Source organism: Salmo salar, chromosome 04 (assembly GCF_965601325.2).
Source record: "Salmo salar chromosome 04, fSalSal1, whole genome shotgun sequence".
In the NCBI taxonomy this organism is placed as follows: Eukaryota; Metazoa; Chordata; class Actinopteri; order Salmoniformes; family Salmonidae; genus Salmo; species Salmo salar.
Window position 1 is genome coordinate 79,830,943 of NC_138294.1, and position 18,265 is coordinate 79,849,207.

At 39.6% G+C, this 18,265-nt stretch overlaps 1 protein-coding gene across 1 annotated transcript in view; it reads left to right on the forward strand.

Moving 5' to 3' along the window:
• LOC106603823 (follistatin-related protein 4) overlaps positions 1–3,573 on the forward strand; it is a 271,754-nt gene extending 268,181 nt beyond the window's left edge. The window contains exons 15-16 of the mRNA XM_014197993.3: positions 291–400; positions 572–3,573. Of these exons, the coding sequence (XP_014053468.1) occupies positions 291–400; positions 572–1,280 (819 nt within the window). The 3' untranslated portion in view covers positions 1,281–3,573. The remainder of the gene's footprint in view (positions 1–290; positions 401–571) is intronic.
• The last annotated feature ends 14,692 nt before the right edge of the window (positions 3,574–18,265 follow it).

Below are 18,265 nucleotides of genomic sequence, written 5' to 3' on the forward strand. Positions count from 1 at the left end.
TTGACTTGTGAGATAGCAGCTTTATCTGTGTCTCTCCTAAAGCAACCATTACCCAATACAATCCTCTATCAGGTCTTGAGGTGAGGCCATATTGCATAAGCCTAACTATACTGCTCTATGTAGATCCCTATCCGCAATAGGATATACGGCAACATTAACATCTGACTGTTTTGCTGTTATGTTTCAGTACAGTTTCCGACCCATGCTTTCTCTTACTGTTCTTTGGCTGGGTAGGTGATACTTGTATTTGTATATTTCCTTTTCTCATGTTCTTCTTTGCTCTGTTCCAGGTGATTCCCCAGGCCAGTGTTGGAGAGATGCACCACACCATCCGCACCCCCTTCCAGAGGGTTGATGACTTCTTCATCCCTCCAACCAACCTCATCATCACTCACGTCAGGTACGGATGTCCCGCTAACCTTAAACACCGGTGGTGAACTCACCACCTCATCATCGCAATCCCTCTCAAGTAGAGGAGAAAAGAGCAAATTAGAATTTTAATGAGTATCATCACTGCACTGTAATCACCAAAAAATACCATTAACCTTTCCCTTGAACTTTGTCATCTTAGGTTTGGCTTCGTCTTCCTCAAATCTGAACCCGCGGTGCATAAGATTGACTTAGAGACCTTCCACCGAGTCAAAACCATCAGCCTGAAGACCTACAGCTGTGTGCCCGTCAGCATGGCTTACACACACCTGAGTGGATTCTACTTCATCCAGTGCCAGTCTCAGAGCAAGGACCCCTCGTCAGCCCAGCCACAGCTCCTGATCGACAGTGTCACCGACACCGTCATTGGGCCCAACCTCAACATCACGGGCCAGCCCTACGTGTCCCCGAACGGCCGCTACATCGTTACCCCGGACCAGCAGCGCGGCAAGGTCAGAGTTCAGACAGTGTCCTTCCAGGGGGTGCTGGGTCTGAGCCGGGAATTGGACACCTCCCTCCTCGTGTCCGACCTGGTCTTCCAGCCCTCCTTCACTGAGTCCAATCAGTACACGGTGGTAGCTGCCTCTGGCTCAGGCATGGACCTGGTTTTCTCTGACCTGGCGTCAGGCCACAGCGAGGTCCTCAAGAGCCTCAAGGAGCCCCTGTCACCCCACACCTGGCCCTGGGGGGGGCCCAACAGAGTGGTGGTGTCCAGCGGACTGTTTGGCCAGTACCTGGTCACACCCTCAGCGGAATCCCTCTTTGTGTTGAACGGCAAACAGAAGACGCCCCACTGCGAGGTGTCAGACATCAAGAGAGGGAACACAGTGGTGTGGGTGGGAGAGGTATGAGAAAGAGAGAAGAGAGAGAGAGAGAGAGAGATAGAGAGAGAAAGAGAGATCAGGCCAAAACACTTAAGATATATGTGGACATAAGTGGACTCAACCCTAGGACTGAGTGAGAGGAACACGTCTAGGTTATTGTAACAAAAATCCACAAAAAATTGTCATTGAAAAAAAATATTAAGAAAATCCTATTGTGATATTTTTACGGGGAGAAGGTGCGTGGGGAGGTCCTTCAGTGCAACAGTGATCTATGTGCACTTAACTGAGAGGAGTTATACATTATAGCACTTCCTTGTAACACTGCAGATACATGTAACAGGAGAGGGATATAATGATGACGTTTTGAAAACATTAACTATGCACAATGCTCACTTTTTTAGAGTAAAGCTTTTTGGTTTCAAGATGTTTGTCGTTCACCTGTGCTGCAAATAGTCACAACAAGATGTCTGTCTGGCTTTAGTGTATACATGTGTTTTCAGTCCTTTTCAAAACCACTGCTCTCTGTTATTTGCCTTTGTCTGTGGAAATGGTATTGTACGCTTTCTCTAAAAGCTCTCATCCTGACCAACACATACAGGTTACTTTAAAACACATGTTGTACCCTATAAGTCATAACCTGTTACTTTAAAAAAAGACCACGTTTCCATGCATTAGCTAAGAACAGTGGATATCTAACAGCCTACAGTAGAAAACCCATTAAAACATGTTATTGTACAAAGACTAGATATGGTACAGTATACCAGCTCTTCCCCCTCCATCTCACACAGTAAACCTACTTCCAGTTTTGATCCGGTGACCTCCTAGTCCTCTGTCTACTAAGTCTAGCATTGTAAGGATCTTGTTCATCAGCATGGAGGTATTGTAAGTCCTATGTATCCTGTTTCTGCCCTATAGCTTGGTTCCATCACGCTCCATGACTGAAATCCATCCTAAAGAATAGCTCTTCCTATTGCATTATTACTGGCTAGTGCTGTGTGCAACGAGCTAGTTACAGCAAAACAACACTATCAAAAAATACATAAACCGAGATAATCAGATTTGTTGTTCATGTTTGTGATTTATATATCTGCTAATACTTTACTCAGTCTGACACAGAAGCAAAGGCTTGATTATGTTTCCTAGACCACTGTTGCACTGAGAGAAATGTGTGTATTTCAGAAAGAGTGAGGCAGAGATGTGTAATATATATTCAAAAAGCTCAATTCGAAGCCCAATTATTTTGCAGATGTCATGGAAAAACAACATTTCAGGAATTACCATAAAAAAGCATATGGCACCCAGACCACAGTACCTATCTTGCCACCAATACAGAGTAACTTCAGAATAATGAATACGAGTCATCACCAAAGGCTTCATCAGGACTGAGTGTTCCATATGCATGTACTGAGAGCTGAGGCTCATCACACTAATGTTATTTCAGAGCAATCAAAGGTGCATTGTCGACAAGGTCATTTCCTCTTGAACCGACATCTGCAGCATTTACCGTAAATGCAATCTCTGCGATCATCAGGAACATGTACATTAAAAGGTTAATTGTCACTGGTACAATGTGCTTGTCGTCAACGCGCCTCTGATTGAATCCCGGCCTTCGAGTACACAGGATCACATACTGTACACTGCATACCTTTTCTCTAACCAAGACCCTGGCTGTAGACCGAACCTCTTGGTGTGGTGTTGACGTTAGAGACACTGTTGTAGATATACATTGTTCTTCGTTAGATTAGAACACATTCTAACATGAACTGTAGAGTTTTCTTTATGCATTTCGTGTATTCTGGTTTTTGAGGGAAATGGTTTGTAAAAAAAAAATCTAATAAAATGACCAAAAAAAGCTTGCAGCTGTGTCACACAATAAATTACTTTGAACATAAAATATATAAATATTCAGGGACAAATTTCCACCAAACACATACATCTGTTGCTAAGGTGAGGCCTAACTATGGTACAAAACTCCAAACTGTTTATTTTACTGTGTATGTATTTGAATGTTACATGAAATTGTTTGTTTGTTGATGTTTGGGCTCTGGATTTGGCTCTTTTTGTGGAGAGGGTTTCACATTTCAAATGGTATCCTGACACCTGGACAGCACGGCTCTGAAAATTTTACAATATTCTTCTTCGATCCAAAGCCCAATTGAGACAGTGTAGCTTTCTGTCTGAAACCAGGCAAGAGTCATTTCTAAATGTGGAGTGCCATTTGTAGTGCTCAGAAGAGTGGCACAGACCAGTCAATGATAAACATTGTTTTTTTCTGTTGAGTCAGGATGTGGTGAGTGGTAATAGGTTTTGAGTTGCCCCCCCCCCCCACCCCCCCACCCCTCAAACGAATAGCTCAAGACCCTGTTGAGATTTGAGACATTGACTAAACACTAAGAATATATCAGCACTGGGGTGATAGTTGGCTGAAACATGCATCTTTGTTACCATCCCTAAGACCTGGCTAATGGAAAACAAGCTATACCTGCTTCTGCATCTCATATTGTAAACAGAGCTGCACAGTCCTTTAAGAACTAAAACAGAGCTGCACAGTCCTTTAAGAACTAAAACAGAGCTGCACAGTCCTTTAAAAACTAAAAGTTCTTATCAGATATGAATTAATACAGGCTCAACTAAGTGGATTCAAATCAGCAGATATGTCACTTTCCTTTTAAATTAATATCAACAACACAAGATGCCTAAATTAGAGGATACATTGTGTGCTGTTCTAAGATCTTTAGTAACCTAGGTAACCTTAAAGGCTTTTAGCTGTATCCGTGCTGGTTTATCTCTATGCAACACATTCTCATTGTTAAGGCAATTACTGTTGTATGATGTATGTGTTTTGTGAGCATAATCCTGTACGTTACATCAGCATTTTCTATAGTGAGTGAATTTTTCCCAATAAGACATTAAAACCTGAGTTTGGGTGTTTAAACGGATCATTTCTCATCCAATTGTTAAGTCTACTGATCATTCTTGTTGTCCACCCGCAAACTGTGAAGGGATGGTTCCTTCAATGTTTCCTCCACACCTTTCCATGACAATGTGTGTCTCAATCTTCCATTCAAACTATTATCAACATTTTGTTAATAACTTTCTCTCTTGTCTTTGTTAGATTTCGATGTACAGTTGGTAACAATTTGGCCGCATATGGATGATTTGATTCCATATTCCAAAAAAATTTATTCAGAGAAACGTTTTTAATATTTTTTAGTTGCGTCATCGGAACCGAAATGTAATGAACAGGTGTCTATACCCCATATTATCTACAGACAAGACCCAGCTCACCAGTGATGTATTTGAATTAGCATTGACTGTAAGGATAAGACATCAATTGTATTGTGTTGCCTGGGATGTAACTTTTCTTTCCCCCTAGTTTTACAATAAAATATGAAAATGAAGTACTTACCAAGAAGCGTCTTGTCTTTACAAACATGCTACAGAATGGGTAAATAATTATACCCATAAGAAGGTGCCCAGATTCTCATTAGATGCTATTCATTTAATCTCCCAATCTACGGATGCCAAAACAGAGGAAAAAAGAGAACATGCAGAGGTTATTTCTGTTGTGGAGATGCACCACTGTCTCGTTATAATTGGAGGTTGAAACATGGTGGACCAAAAGCAGGGCTTCCAAAAAAAGTTATCTGATTTTATAATCCCATATAACTGTGCTTTGAGTCTACAGCAATATTGATGAATCGCAGGTTCATTGCCACTCATCAATTACCTGATAACCCCACCTACTCCACCCCTGTCCCTCTCTAAGCCATTGTCATTCTTAAGCCCCGTTTATACCTGGCGCTAACATGCGTCCTTTGATCTGATCTTGTCCACGTTCTGATTGTGCCTACATTTCCAGACAGGTGTAGATGATTAAAAGACACATTGTGATCTGATTGTGATCACATCTTTCTGACCACCTTTGGAGGTAGTCAAGCACGCATTGTGTCTGGATATCAATCAAGCGTGAACAGATCTGGATGGTCAAAACTTTTAAATCATTATCATACCAGCCTCTAAAATTATTGACAGGTATAGAGGCAGAACCATCATTCCCCTGTACCGTACCGTCCACTCCTAATAGCACCATTGATTTATGGCATCAGTCATTGTCTTAATAATAAAAATAAACAAAATCATATTATTTTGAAATAATAGGCATACAGGGAGGCACCAGACAATCTGGTCACAATGCAGACGGTTAAGAGACACATTTTAATACAATGTGTAATTCATATTCCCTGTGGCTCAGTTGGTAGAGCATGGTGTGTGCAACGCCAGGGTTGTGGGTTCGATTCCCACGGGGGGCCAGTGCAACAAAAAAAAAACATTATATGTATGTATTCACTACTGTAAGTCGCTCTGGATAAGAGCGTTTGCTAAAATGTAATATTGATCAGATGATAAAACTCATATATTAGCGCAAGGTGTAAACGAGGCTTTAGTGTCAGGCAACTCCTGTGATAGCTAGCTGGCAACTGGCCTTCAGACTTGTGGAAGTTTATGTAATCTTTAGGCTTCAGTGTTCAACATGGTCTCCGATCCATGTCCATTACTTACACCAATGTGATTGTGAGGGACACTGTCAATATCCTCTTCATCAGTGTCAGGTTTCCCAGGACACACAGTCCCTTCCAAGGCAGAGCCGAGCGGATCAGGATGGTGGCTCAAACCACAGAGCATGGCAAACTGATCACACAGCCAATTACCACCCTGTTCACTCTGCCTGTGTCCCAAAAGGTACCTTATTCCCTATGTAGTGCACTCTTAGAAAAAAAGGTTCCAAAGGGTTCTTTGGCTGTCCCCATAGGACAACCCTTTTAAGTTCCAGGTAGAACCCTTTTGGGTTCCTTGTAGAACCCTCTCTGAATTGGGTTCTATCTGGAACCAAAAAGGGTTCTACCTGGAACCAATAGGTGTCAAGTCCTGACCAGTAAAAGGGGTTGTTTGTTATTGTAGTTTGGTCAGGGCATGGCAGGGGGTGTTTGTTTAGTGTGTTTCGGGGGTTTTGGTTGATGTTCTATGTTTTCTATTTCTATGTGGGTTTTCTAGTTTTTCTATGTCTATGTTAGTTTTGTCAATGACCTCCAATCAGAGGCAGCTGTTTGTTGTTTTCTCTGATTGGAGGCCATATTTAAGTGTGTTTGTTTTCACTTGTGTTTGTGGGTGGTTGTTTCCGTGTATAGTCTGAGCACCTTACAGGACTGTTTTCGTCGTTTGTTTTGTATGAGTATTTTTTCCTTTCTTTAATAAATAAGAAGATGAGCAATTTAACCGCTGCATATTGGTCCGATGATTTCTCCTCTTCAGACGACGAAGTTTATGACAATAGGATTCTACCTGGAACCAAGAAGAGTTCTTCAAAGGGTTCTCCTATGGGGACAGCCGAAGAATCCTTTTAAGTTACTAAGAGTGTACTTTTGATCAGGGCACATAGGGCTCTGGTCAAAAGTTGTGCACTATGTAGGGAATACAGATGTAGGATCTTAATTTGATCACCCTGTTGCAGGAGAGCTTGTAGTATATTTGAGGTTTATAAAGGCTTCTAAAGTTTGTAATTTCCACTTTGAAATTTTCCCTCATGAAAAATGTATATACCCCTACAAAAATGTCCATTAATTATAATCCACATAATAATTTCCTGTTGTTGGAAACCCAAATTCGTCTACACGGACAAGTTCTGGCCTGGTTTAGATCTTATCTGTCGGAAATATATCAGTTTGTCTCTGTGGATGGTTTGTCCTCTGACAAATCAACGGTAAATGTCGTTGTTCCTCAAGGTTCTGTTTTAGGACAACTATTGTTTTCACTATATATTTTACCTCTTGGTGATGTCATTCGGAAACATAATGTTAACGTTCACTGCTATGCGGATGACACACAGCTGTACATTTCGATGAAACATGGTGAAGCCCCAAAATTGCTATCGCTAGAAGCCTGTGTTTCAGACATAAGGAAGTGGATGGCTGCAAATTGTCTACTTTAAAACTTGGACAAAACAGAGATTCTTGTTCTAGGTCCCAAGAAACAAAGAGATCTTCTGTTGAATCTGACAATTAATCTTGATGGTTGTACAGTCGTCTCAAATAAAACTGTGAAGGACCTCGGCATTACTCTGGACCCTGATCTCTCTTTTGACGAACATATCAAGACTGTTTCAAGGACAGCTTTTTTCCATCTACATAACATTGCAACCTGTCCAAGACCTGCTGTTTTCAACTCTCTAGAGACAGCAGGAGCGGTAGAGATACTCTGAACGATCGGCTATGAAAAGCCAACTGACATTTACTCCTGAGGTGCTGACCTGTTGCACCCTCGACAACCACTGTGATTATTATTATTTGACCCTGCTGGTCATCTATGAACATTGAACATCTTGGCCATGTTCTGTTATAATCTCCACCCGGCACAGCCAGAAGAGGACTGGCCACCCCTCATAGCCTGGTGCCTCTCTAGGTTTTTTCCTAAGTTCCGGCCTTTCTAGGGAGTTTTCCTAGCCACCTTGCTTCGACACCTGCATTGCTTGCTGTTTGGGGTTTTATGCTGGGTTTCTGTACAGCACTTTGAGATATCAGCTAATGTAAGAAGGGCTTTATAAATACATTTGATTTGATTTGCTGCAGGATTATTTTCCTGCTGTAGCAAACTGGCTCAAATTAAGGGTTCTATTTGGGACACATGCACCGCCTCCATCTCCCAGCATTCCAGGCACCAACAGGATAGAAAGCAAAAGTATCGCGGAAGATCTGCGTTAAAATGCCATGGCCATTTCCGATTGAGCTGACTGACATATGGAGCGTTTACCATGAATTCAGTCTCCGCGAACATCTCTCTCTCTCTCATCATATTAAGCAGACAGCAATCACAAACAAGTCAGAATGGGAATGATGCTCTCTCTCCGTTATACTCAGGACAAACAAGGCCATTTTCAAACTGTATGTTTTATATTTCTAGCACTTCTGAGTTGAGAAACACCAACATGGAGAATTATTACAAAGTTAGAATAGCGTGTTTGTGTCCCTCTCCATGCCATGTCTACATTGGATGAAATCTGAACCTGTGAGGTTTTATTTTTTTTATTTAACCTTTAGGTTTAAATACAATATTGTTCAAAATGTAATAGCAAACACTTCCTCCAGATAGTTTTTTGACAGAAGTTCACTGAATCCACTGCTTTTATTTGTTGAATCATGTTCTATCTCTGTAGGACAACGGACACGTTTTACTGGAAATAGCAGAGGATTAAGTGTTAGCTGTCTTCCAAGCAGCAGTAGCAGCATGCTATCTAATGGCATATTGTATCTTCATTAGGTCCATAGACGGGTATGCTGATGTCCCCATTTCCATAGGCAATCAGGGCTAATATCAACATCAGCTAAAGTCCTGGCTCTTAAGTAGTTGTGCAGACACCATCTCCTCTATGTTCTTTCTTAAAGGAAGTAGAGGGAGGCCAATAGATGTAACGCCATCCTATGTGATAAATGACTGTGATAACAAAACAAGTCGTCTTATCTCTTATAGCAAAAGACAGAAACTGATGTTAATCAACAAGCCATGTTAGTATTGTAGACCATAAAAAAAAACATAAGGTCCTCTTTGAACCTATACTGTGATTTCAAATTCAAACCAGTAAAAGAGCAGCCGTATAAAAACAGACAGTATAGCAGCCCCAACGATGTACTTAGCTGTGGCTCTGATCCAGAATCACTGTGAACTGATGAGGGGTTTGGCTTCTTCCCCTTCAATGGGCAGTCATCCAGGGAGCAGACATTTACATATAGACCTGGGCCCACCTCCACAAAGCATCTCAGCACCTGAGTGCTGATGTAGGATCCGTCCATATAATCTTATTCAGTATGATCTAAAACTGATCCTAGATCAGCACGCCTACCCTGAGACGTGTTGTGGATACGGGCCCAGCACCGCACTGCGTGTCGGAGGAGAGGAGCTAAAACTGTCTGATAAAAAATGCTTAGACATGACGTTTCGTTCCGCCGGAGAATTAGGTACATATATAAAACATGAAATAGAAAAATATTTGGCCCATCACAGATATTATTAGAGTCATAATCCATGGTGTTGACAGTAGAAGCAAGAACTGTGATATGACTTCATTTTTCAACAGATGGCTTAAATGTTTAATGAACAGATTCATGTTCTATCTTCTACTTCGTTATATCTTTGAGTTATAGAATTTAATAAGCATTATAGCCCAGTTGCATATTGCTATTCAAATATCTGTTTGTGTAAATGAGTTCTAAAGTGACTAAGTCCAAAAAGAGTACGTTTACATTTTTCAGTGGAGTGAGGCTGAGTGGAGAATCAACACTGTAATATCAACAAAGTCCGTTCCCATTTCGTTTTTCCTGCAGCATATGTTTTATTGATGCAGGCATCAGATCGGGCATCAGATCAGGCTGTCATGGGGTAAGTGATCAATGAGCAGAGAATAGGTCTCTCCTGGCCCCTCCTTCACCGGCTAGCTTTACGCTAATCAAGTCAGAGCTCATTATCTGGCAATTCCCAATAAACACCACGTTAATCCTGATGAAAGCAGAGACGGATGGAAATGAGTATTGAGAAAAATGTGTAAATCACATTTTAATTATGCCGGCTGTGGTAATATAATAGGGCCTAATGAAAATAATGTTTTGCTGCTGTGCTGACAGTGTGACATTTACCCAGCTGGTGATTTGTGAGGGAGGGAGGGGAGGGGTGTGGACGAGAGGGGACCAATAGGGGGCTTTAGGGGGGTTTAAGGGGGCTGGGGGTGTCCTTGATGGATTCAGTGAACGGAATCCCATTCTGGAGCTGCTGAGGTGTTGCATTGAGACAGCCCGAAGGAGGCGGCCAGAGACTGAAAACCTTGACCTTCCATTCCACTCTGCCTACTGCCGAATCACATTGGCTAGATGCATGAGAGCTGCCAAAAGAGGAAATGAAAGGGAAGTTGTGGATAATGTGGATAGACTGAACTGACAGCCACTTATTGTAATCATCAATACATTTGTATATAACGAGTTGGGCCATTGCGGTTTCTGCATTATGATGCATTTACATGACACTACAACATTCTATGGCAGCCATGTTAACTCCCCATTAACATTACATGGGTAACATTTATACAATGTTATACAATGGGTGGGTCTAATCCTGAATGCTGATTGGTTAAAACCGCATTCCAGCTGGTGTCTATTCCAAGTTACCACCGGCTAAATCTATGATGTTAAAAGCCTATTTACTCTGTTCCATCTGACTGCACAATCCACTGTCTCATCAGCCCAGCCAGGCAATTGAAACATTTGATCTCCACTATAAAAAGCATCTAGACATTATATCACATTTATTTTTGACCAACATTTAGTTTTCAACAGCGGGGATTTATATAAACCCTGCTGTCTGATTCTCTGACATGAGCAACATTGTTCCAATATAAACATTTGATCTCCAGCTGTCCCATAGTAATGAACGTGTCGGGAGTCAGGATGAGACAGACAGTAGGCAGCTTTTCTCAGCCAGTCGAAATCATGAATCAGCATCATTTTTATGGATATATACGAAGAAATATCAATAGAAGACAGGTAAAACAAAACGAAGTGGAGCTAAATTGCTGTCTTTCCAGCTTCAGTTTGAAGTGATGGTGTTAGCTGTGTTGTTGGCTAGCTCCTCTAAACAACAGTGTCCTGAGGAGAGAGCACATTTTCTATGCCAGGTGAAATCACGCCTCATTAGCTCATTGTTATGGATGTATCCAAATAAATGTCACTACAAATGCAAATGCAGCTACTCTTGTTGTTATTCTGGCTGTACTGTTTGACTTGACTGTAAGTTAGCCGTAGTTGGCTAGCTAGCAAGAGATAAGAATGTTGTCCGCCAGTATGACAATAGAACATTTAGAACAAAAAGACTTAACGACTGGGTCGCGTCCACAGACGCAGAACAAAAAGACTTAACGACTGGGTCACGTCCATAGACGCAGAACAAAAAGACTTAACGACTGGGTCGCTTCCATAGATACAGAACATAAAGACTTAACGACTGGGTCGCGTCCATAGATACAGAACATAAAGACTTAACGACTGGGTCACGTCCATAGATACAGAACAAAAAGACTTAACGACTGGGTCGCGTCCATAGATACAGAACATAAAGACTTAACGACTGGGTCGCGTCCATAGATACAGAACATAAAGACTTAACGACTGGGTCACGTCCATAGATACAGAACATAAAGACTTAACGACTGGGTCGCGTCCATAGACGCAGAACAAAAAGACTTAACGACTGGGTCACGTCTCTGGCAACTGAACCGATAGAACAAACAACCAGCCGGTTTGGGTAGCAAAAAACAGCGGCTTCTCAGGCATTATCACTTAACTACTTAACTAAAGGTCTCGAATTAGAACAATATTCACAATTGTAAAAGTTGGCCCAACTCTCTAAATATAAGGCTCTGCAAGTGGGTACTGGGCGAGGAAGAAAGGGAGCTAATGATGATAAAATAAAGTTGGAGGGGTAATGGAGGTAATTTAGATGTATAGAGTTGTATTAGAGGTATATTAGATGTATTAGAGTTGTATTAGAGGTATATTAGATGTATTAGAGTTGTATTAGAGGTATATTAGATGTATTAGAGTTGTATTAGAGGTGTATTAGAGTTGTATTAGAGGTGAATTAGAGGTGCATTAGATGTATTAGAGTTGTATTAGAGGTGCATTAGATGTATTAAAGCTGTATTAGAGGTGCATTAAAGATGTATTAGAGTTGTATTAGAGGTGTATTAGAGATGTATTAGAGGTGTATTAGAGTTGTATTAGAGGTGTATTAGAGGTGTATTAGAGGTTTATAAGATGTGTATTAGAGATGTATTAGAGGTGTATTAGATGTATTAGAGTTGAATTAGAGGTGTATTAGATGTATTAGAGGTGTATTAGAGATGTATTAGATATATTAGAGATGTGTTAGAGATGTATTAGAGGTGTATTAGATGTATAATAGATGTATTAGAGGTGCATTAGTTGTACTAGAGGTGTATTAGAGGTGTATCCGATGTATTAGAGTTGCATTAGAGGTGCAATAGAGCTGTATTACAGATGAATAAGAGGTGTATTAGAGGTGTATTAGAGGTGTATTAGACATGTATTAGAGTTGCATTAGAGGTGCATTAGAGATGAATTAGGGATATATAAGAAGTGTATTAGAGATGTATTGGAGGTGCATTAGAGGTGTGTTACAGTTGCATTAGAGGTGTGTTAGAGGTGTATTATAGGTGTATTAGAGGTGTATTAGAGATGTTTTAGAGGTGTATTAGAGTTGTATTAAAGGTGTATTAGAGGTTTGTTAGAGTTGTATTAGAGTTGTATTAGAGGTGTATTAGAGATGTGTTAGAGGTGTATTAGAGGTGTATTACAGTTGTATTAGAGGTGTATTAGAGATGTAATAGAGGTGTATTAGAGATGTTTTAAAGGTGTATTAGAGGTGTGTTAGATGTATTAGATGTATTAGAGGTGTATTAGAGGTGTGGAGGTTTATTAAAGTTGTATTACAGTTGGATTAGCAGTGTATTAGAGATGTATTCGAGGTGTTTTATAGTTGTATTAGAGGTGTGTTAGAGATGTTTTAGAGGTGTATTAGAGTTGTATTAAAGGTGTATTAGAGGTTTGTTAGAGGTGTATTAGAGTTGTATTAGAGGTGTATTAGAGATGTGTTAGAGGTGTATTAGAGTTGTATTAGAGGTGTATTAGAGATGTGTTAGAGGTGTATTAGAGGTGTATTACAGTTGTATTAGAGGTGTATTAGAGATGTAATAGAGGTGTATTAGAGATGTTTTAAAGGTTTATTAGAGTTGTGTTTGAGTTGTATTACAGTTGTATTAGAGGTGTATTAGAGGTGTGTTAGAGGTGTGGAGGTTTATTAGAGGTGTATTACAGTTGGATTAGCGGTGTATTAGAGTTGTATTAGAGATGTATTAGAGGTGTTTTATAGTTGTATTAGAGGTGTGTTAGAGATGTTTTAGAGGTGTATTAGAGTTGTATTAAAGGTGTATTAGAGATTTGTTAGAGGTGTATTAGAGTTGTATTAGAGGTGTATTAGAGATGTGTTAGAGCTGTATTAGAGGTGTATTACAGTTGTATTAGAGGTGTATTAGAGATGTGATAGAGGTGTATTAGAGATGTTTTAAAGGTGTATTAGAGGTGTGTTTGAGTTTTATTACAGTTGTATTAGAGGTGTGTTAGAGGTGTATTAGAGTTGTATTAGAGGTGTTTTATAGGTTTCAGAGGTGTATTAGAGGTGTATTAGAGGTGTGTTAGAGGTGTATTATATATGTTTTAGAGGTGTATTAGAGATGTATTACGGTGTATTAGAGGTGTGCTATATGTATTATATGTATTAGAGGTGTGGAGGCTGTGCTTTGGCAAAGTGGGTGGGGTTATATCCTACCTGTTTGGGCCTGTCCGGGGGGTTTCATCGGATGGGGCCACAGTGTCTCCTGACCCCTCCTGTCTCAGCCTCCAGTATTTATGCTGCAGTATGTGTCGGGGGGCTAGGGTCAGTCTGTCACATCTGGAGTATTTCTCTTGTCTTTTCCGGTGTCCTGTGTGAATTTAAATATGCTCTCTCTAATTCTCTCTTTCTCTTTCTTTCTTTCTCTCGGAGGACCTGAGCCCTAGGACCATGCCTCAGGACTACCTGGCTTGATGACTCCTTGCTGTCCCCAGTTCACCTGGCCGTGCTGCTGCTCCAGTTCCAACTGTTCTGCCTGCAGCTATGGAACCCTGACCTGTTCACCGGACGTGCTACCTGTCCCAGACCTGTTGTCCCAGACCTGCTGGAACCCTGACCTATTCACCGGACGTGCTACCTGTCCCAGACCTGCTGTTTTCAACTCTCTAGAGACAGCAGGAGCGGTAGAGATACTCTCAAAGATCAGCTATGAAAAAGCCAACTGACACTTATTCTTGTGTTACTGACTTGTTGCACCCTCGACAACTACTATGATTATTATTATTTGACAATGCTGGTCATTTATGAACATTTGAACATCTAGGCCATGTGCTGTTATAATCTCCACCCGGCACAGCCAGAAGAGGACTGGCCACCCCTCATAGCCTGGTTCCTCTCTAGGTTTCTTCCTAGGTTTTGGCCTTTCTAGGGAGTTTTTCCTTGCCACCGTGCTTCTACACCTGCATTGCTTGCTGTTTGGGGTTTTAGGCTGGGTTTCTGTACAGCACTTTGTGATATCAGCTGATGTAAGAACGGCTATATAAATAAATTTGATTTGATGATTTGATTTGATTAGAGGTGTATTAGTGGTGTTAGAGGTGTATTAGAGGTGTTGGAGGTGTTTGTGGTGTATTCGAGGTGTATTACAAACATATTAGAGGTGTATTATAGGTGTTCGAGAGGTATTAGAGGTGTATTAGAGTGTTATTAGAGGTGTATTATAGGTGTTAGAGGTGTATTAGAGGTTTATTAGAGGTGTGTTAGATGTGAATTTGAGGTGTATTAGAGATGTATTAGAGGTGTATTAGAGGTGTATTAGAGATGTATTAGAGATGTATAACGGTGTATTATAGGTGTTATATGTATTATATGTATTAGAGGTGTATTAGAGGTGTATTAGAGGTGTGTTAGAGGTGAATTTAAGGTGTATTAGAGATGTATTAGAGGTGTATTATAGGTGTTAGAGGTGTATTAGAGGTGTGTTAGAGGTGAATTTAAGGTGTATTAGAGATGTATTAGAGGTGTATTAGAGATGTATTACGGTGTATTAGAGGTGTTATATGTATTATATGTATTAGAGGTGTATTAGAGGTGCGTTAGAGATGTATTAAAGATGTATTAGAGATGTTTTAGATGTGTGTAACAGTTGTATTAGAGGTGAGTTAGAGATGTATTAGAGATATATTACAGGTGTATTGAAGTTGTATTAGAGGTGTGTTAGAGATGAATTAGAGTTTAATTAGAGGTGTATTAAAGTTGTATCAGAGGTGTATTAGAGATATATTAGAGATATATTAGAGGTGTATTAGAGGTGTTAGAGGTGTATTAGAGATGTTAGAGGTGCATTAGAGATGTTAGAGGTGTATTAGATATGTTAGAGGAGGTGTATTAGAGGTGTTGGAGGTGTATTAGAGGTGTATTAGAGATATATTAGAGGTGTTAGAGGTGTATTAGAGGTGAGAGAGGTGTATTAGAGTTGTTAGATGTGTATTTGAGGTGCATTAGAGATGTTAGAAGTGTATTAGAGGTGTATTATAGGTGTGTTGGAGATGTATAAGAGGTGTATTAGAGATGTATTAGAGGCGTTAGAGGTGAATTAGAGGTGTATTAGAGGTGGTGGAGGTGTATTAGAGGTGATAGAGGTGTATTTGAGGTGCATTAGAGATGTTAGAAGTGTATTAGAGGTGTTAGAGGTGTATTAAAGGTGTGTTGGTGATGTATAAGAGGTGTATTAGAGATGTATTAGAGGTGTTAGAGGTGTATTAGAGGTGTTGGAGGTGTTAATAATGTATTCGAGGTGTATTACAAATATATTAGGGGTGTATCATAGGTGTTAGAGGTGTATTAGAGTTGTATTAGAGGTGTTTTATAGGTGTCAGAGGTGTATTAGAGGTGTATTAGAGGTGTGTTAGAGGTGTATTAGAGGTGTATTAGAGGTGTATTAGAGGTGTATTAGAGATGTATTACGGTGTATTAGAGGTGTATTATATGTATTAGAGGTGTATTAGTGGTGTTAGAGGTGTATTAGAGGTGTTGGAGGTGTTTGTGGTGTATTCGAGGTCTATTACAAATATATTAGAGGTGTATTATAGGTGTTCGAGCGGTATTATAGGTGTTGGAGGTGTATTAGAGGTGTTTGAGGTGTATTAGAGTTGTGTTAGAGTTGTATTAGAGGTGTATTATAGGTGTTAGAGGTGTATTAGAGTTGTATTAGAGGTGTGTTAGAGGTGAATTTAAGGTGTATTAGAGATGTAGTAGAGGTGTATTAGAGATGTATAACGGTGTATTAGAGGTGTTATATGTATTATATGTATTAGAGGTGTATTAGAGCTGCGTTAGAGATGTATTAAAGATGTATTAGAGATGTTTTAGATGTGTGTAACAGTTGTATTAGAGGTGAGTTAGAGATGTATTAGAGATATATTACAGGTGTATTGAAGTTGTATTAGAGGTGTGTTAGAGATGAATTAGAGTTTAATTAGAGGTGTATTAAAGTTGTATCAGAGGTGTATTAGAGATACATTAGAGATATATTAGAGATGTATTAGAGGTTTTAGAGGTGTATTAGAGGTGTTAGAGGTGTATTAGAGATGTTAGAGGTGCATTAGAGATGTTAGAGGTGTATTAGAGTTTTTAGAGGAGGTGTATTAGAGGTGTTGGAGGTGTTGGAGGTGTATTTCAGGTGTATTAGAGTTGTATTAGAGTTGTATTAGAGATATATTAGAGGTGTTAGAGGTGTATTAGAGTTGTTAGATGTGTATTACAGGTGTGTTGGATATGTATAAAATGTGTATTAGAGATGTATTAGAGATGTATTAGAGGTGTTAGAGGTGTATTAGAGGTGTTGGAGGTGTTAGTGGTGTATTCGAGGTGTATTACAAATGCGTTAGAGGTGAATTAGAGGTGTTAGAGGTGTATTAGAGTTGTATTAGAGGTATTAGAGGTGTTAGAGGTGTATTAGAGGTGTTTTAGAAATGTATTAGAGGTGTATTAGAGATGTATTAGAGGTGTATTAGAGGCGTTTTGGAGGTGTATTAGAGATGTATTAGAGGTGTATTAGAGGTGTATTAGAGGTGTATTAGAGGTGAATTAGAGATGTATTAGAGGTGTATTGCAAATATTTTATAGATGTTTTGGAGGTGTATTAAAGGTGTGCTTGATGTATAAGATATATTAGGGGTGTATTAGAGGTGTTTGAGGTGTATTTGAGATGCATTACAGATGTTTTAGAGTTGAATTGGATGTGTTAGTGGTGTATTAGAGATGTATTAGAGCATTATTAGGGATGTATTAGAGGTGATTTAGAGGTGTTAGAAATGAATTAGAGATGTATTAGAGGTGTTGGAGGTGTATTCGAGGTGTATTAGAGGGGTGTTAGATGTGTTAGAGGTGTGTTAGAGCTGTATTAGAGGTGTGGAGGAGTATTAGAGGTGTATTACAGTTGTATTAAAGGTGTATTAGAGGTTTTTTAGAGGTGTGTTGGAGTTTTTTTAGAGTTGTGTTAGAGATGTATTAGTGATATATTACAGGTGTACTGGAGTTGTATTAGAGGTGTATTAGAGGTGTATTAGAGATATATTAATTATGTATTAGAGATGTACTTGAGGTTTTAGAGGTTTATTAGAGGTATATTAGAGATTGATTTGAGATGTATTCGAGGTGTTAGAGGTGTATAAGAGGTATTAGAGTTGTATTAGTGGTGTGTTGGAGATGTATTAGAGGTATATTAGAGATGTATTAGATGTATATTAGAGGTGTATTAGAGGTGTAATAGAGGTATATTAGAGGTGTATTAGAGGTGTATTAGAGGTGTAGAGGTGTACTAGAGGTGCATTAGAGATGTTAGAGGTGTATTATAGATGTTAGAGGTGTACTAGAGGTGTATTAGAGATGTATTAGAAATGTATTAGAGGTGTATTAGAGGTGTTGGAGGTGTATTAGATGTTTATTAGAGGTATATTGGAGATCTATTAGAGATGTTAGAGGTGTATTAGAGGTGTTAGAAGTGTATTAGGTGTTCGAGGTGTATTAGAGATGTATTAGAGTTGTGTTGTAGCTGTTAGAGGTGTATTAGAGATGTGTTAGAGGTGTATTAGAGATGTATTAGAGGTGTATTAAAGATATATTAGAAGTGTATTACAGTTGTATTACAGTTGTATTAGAGCTGTATCAGAGGTGTATTAGTGGTGTTAGAGGTGTATTAGAGGTGTTGGAGGTGTTGGAGGTTTTAGTGATGTATTCCAGATATATTACAAAATATATTATAGGTGTATTATAGGTGTTAG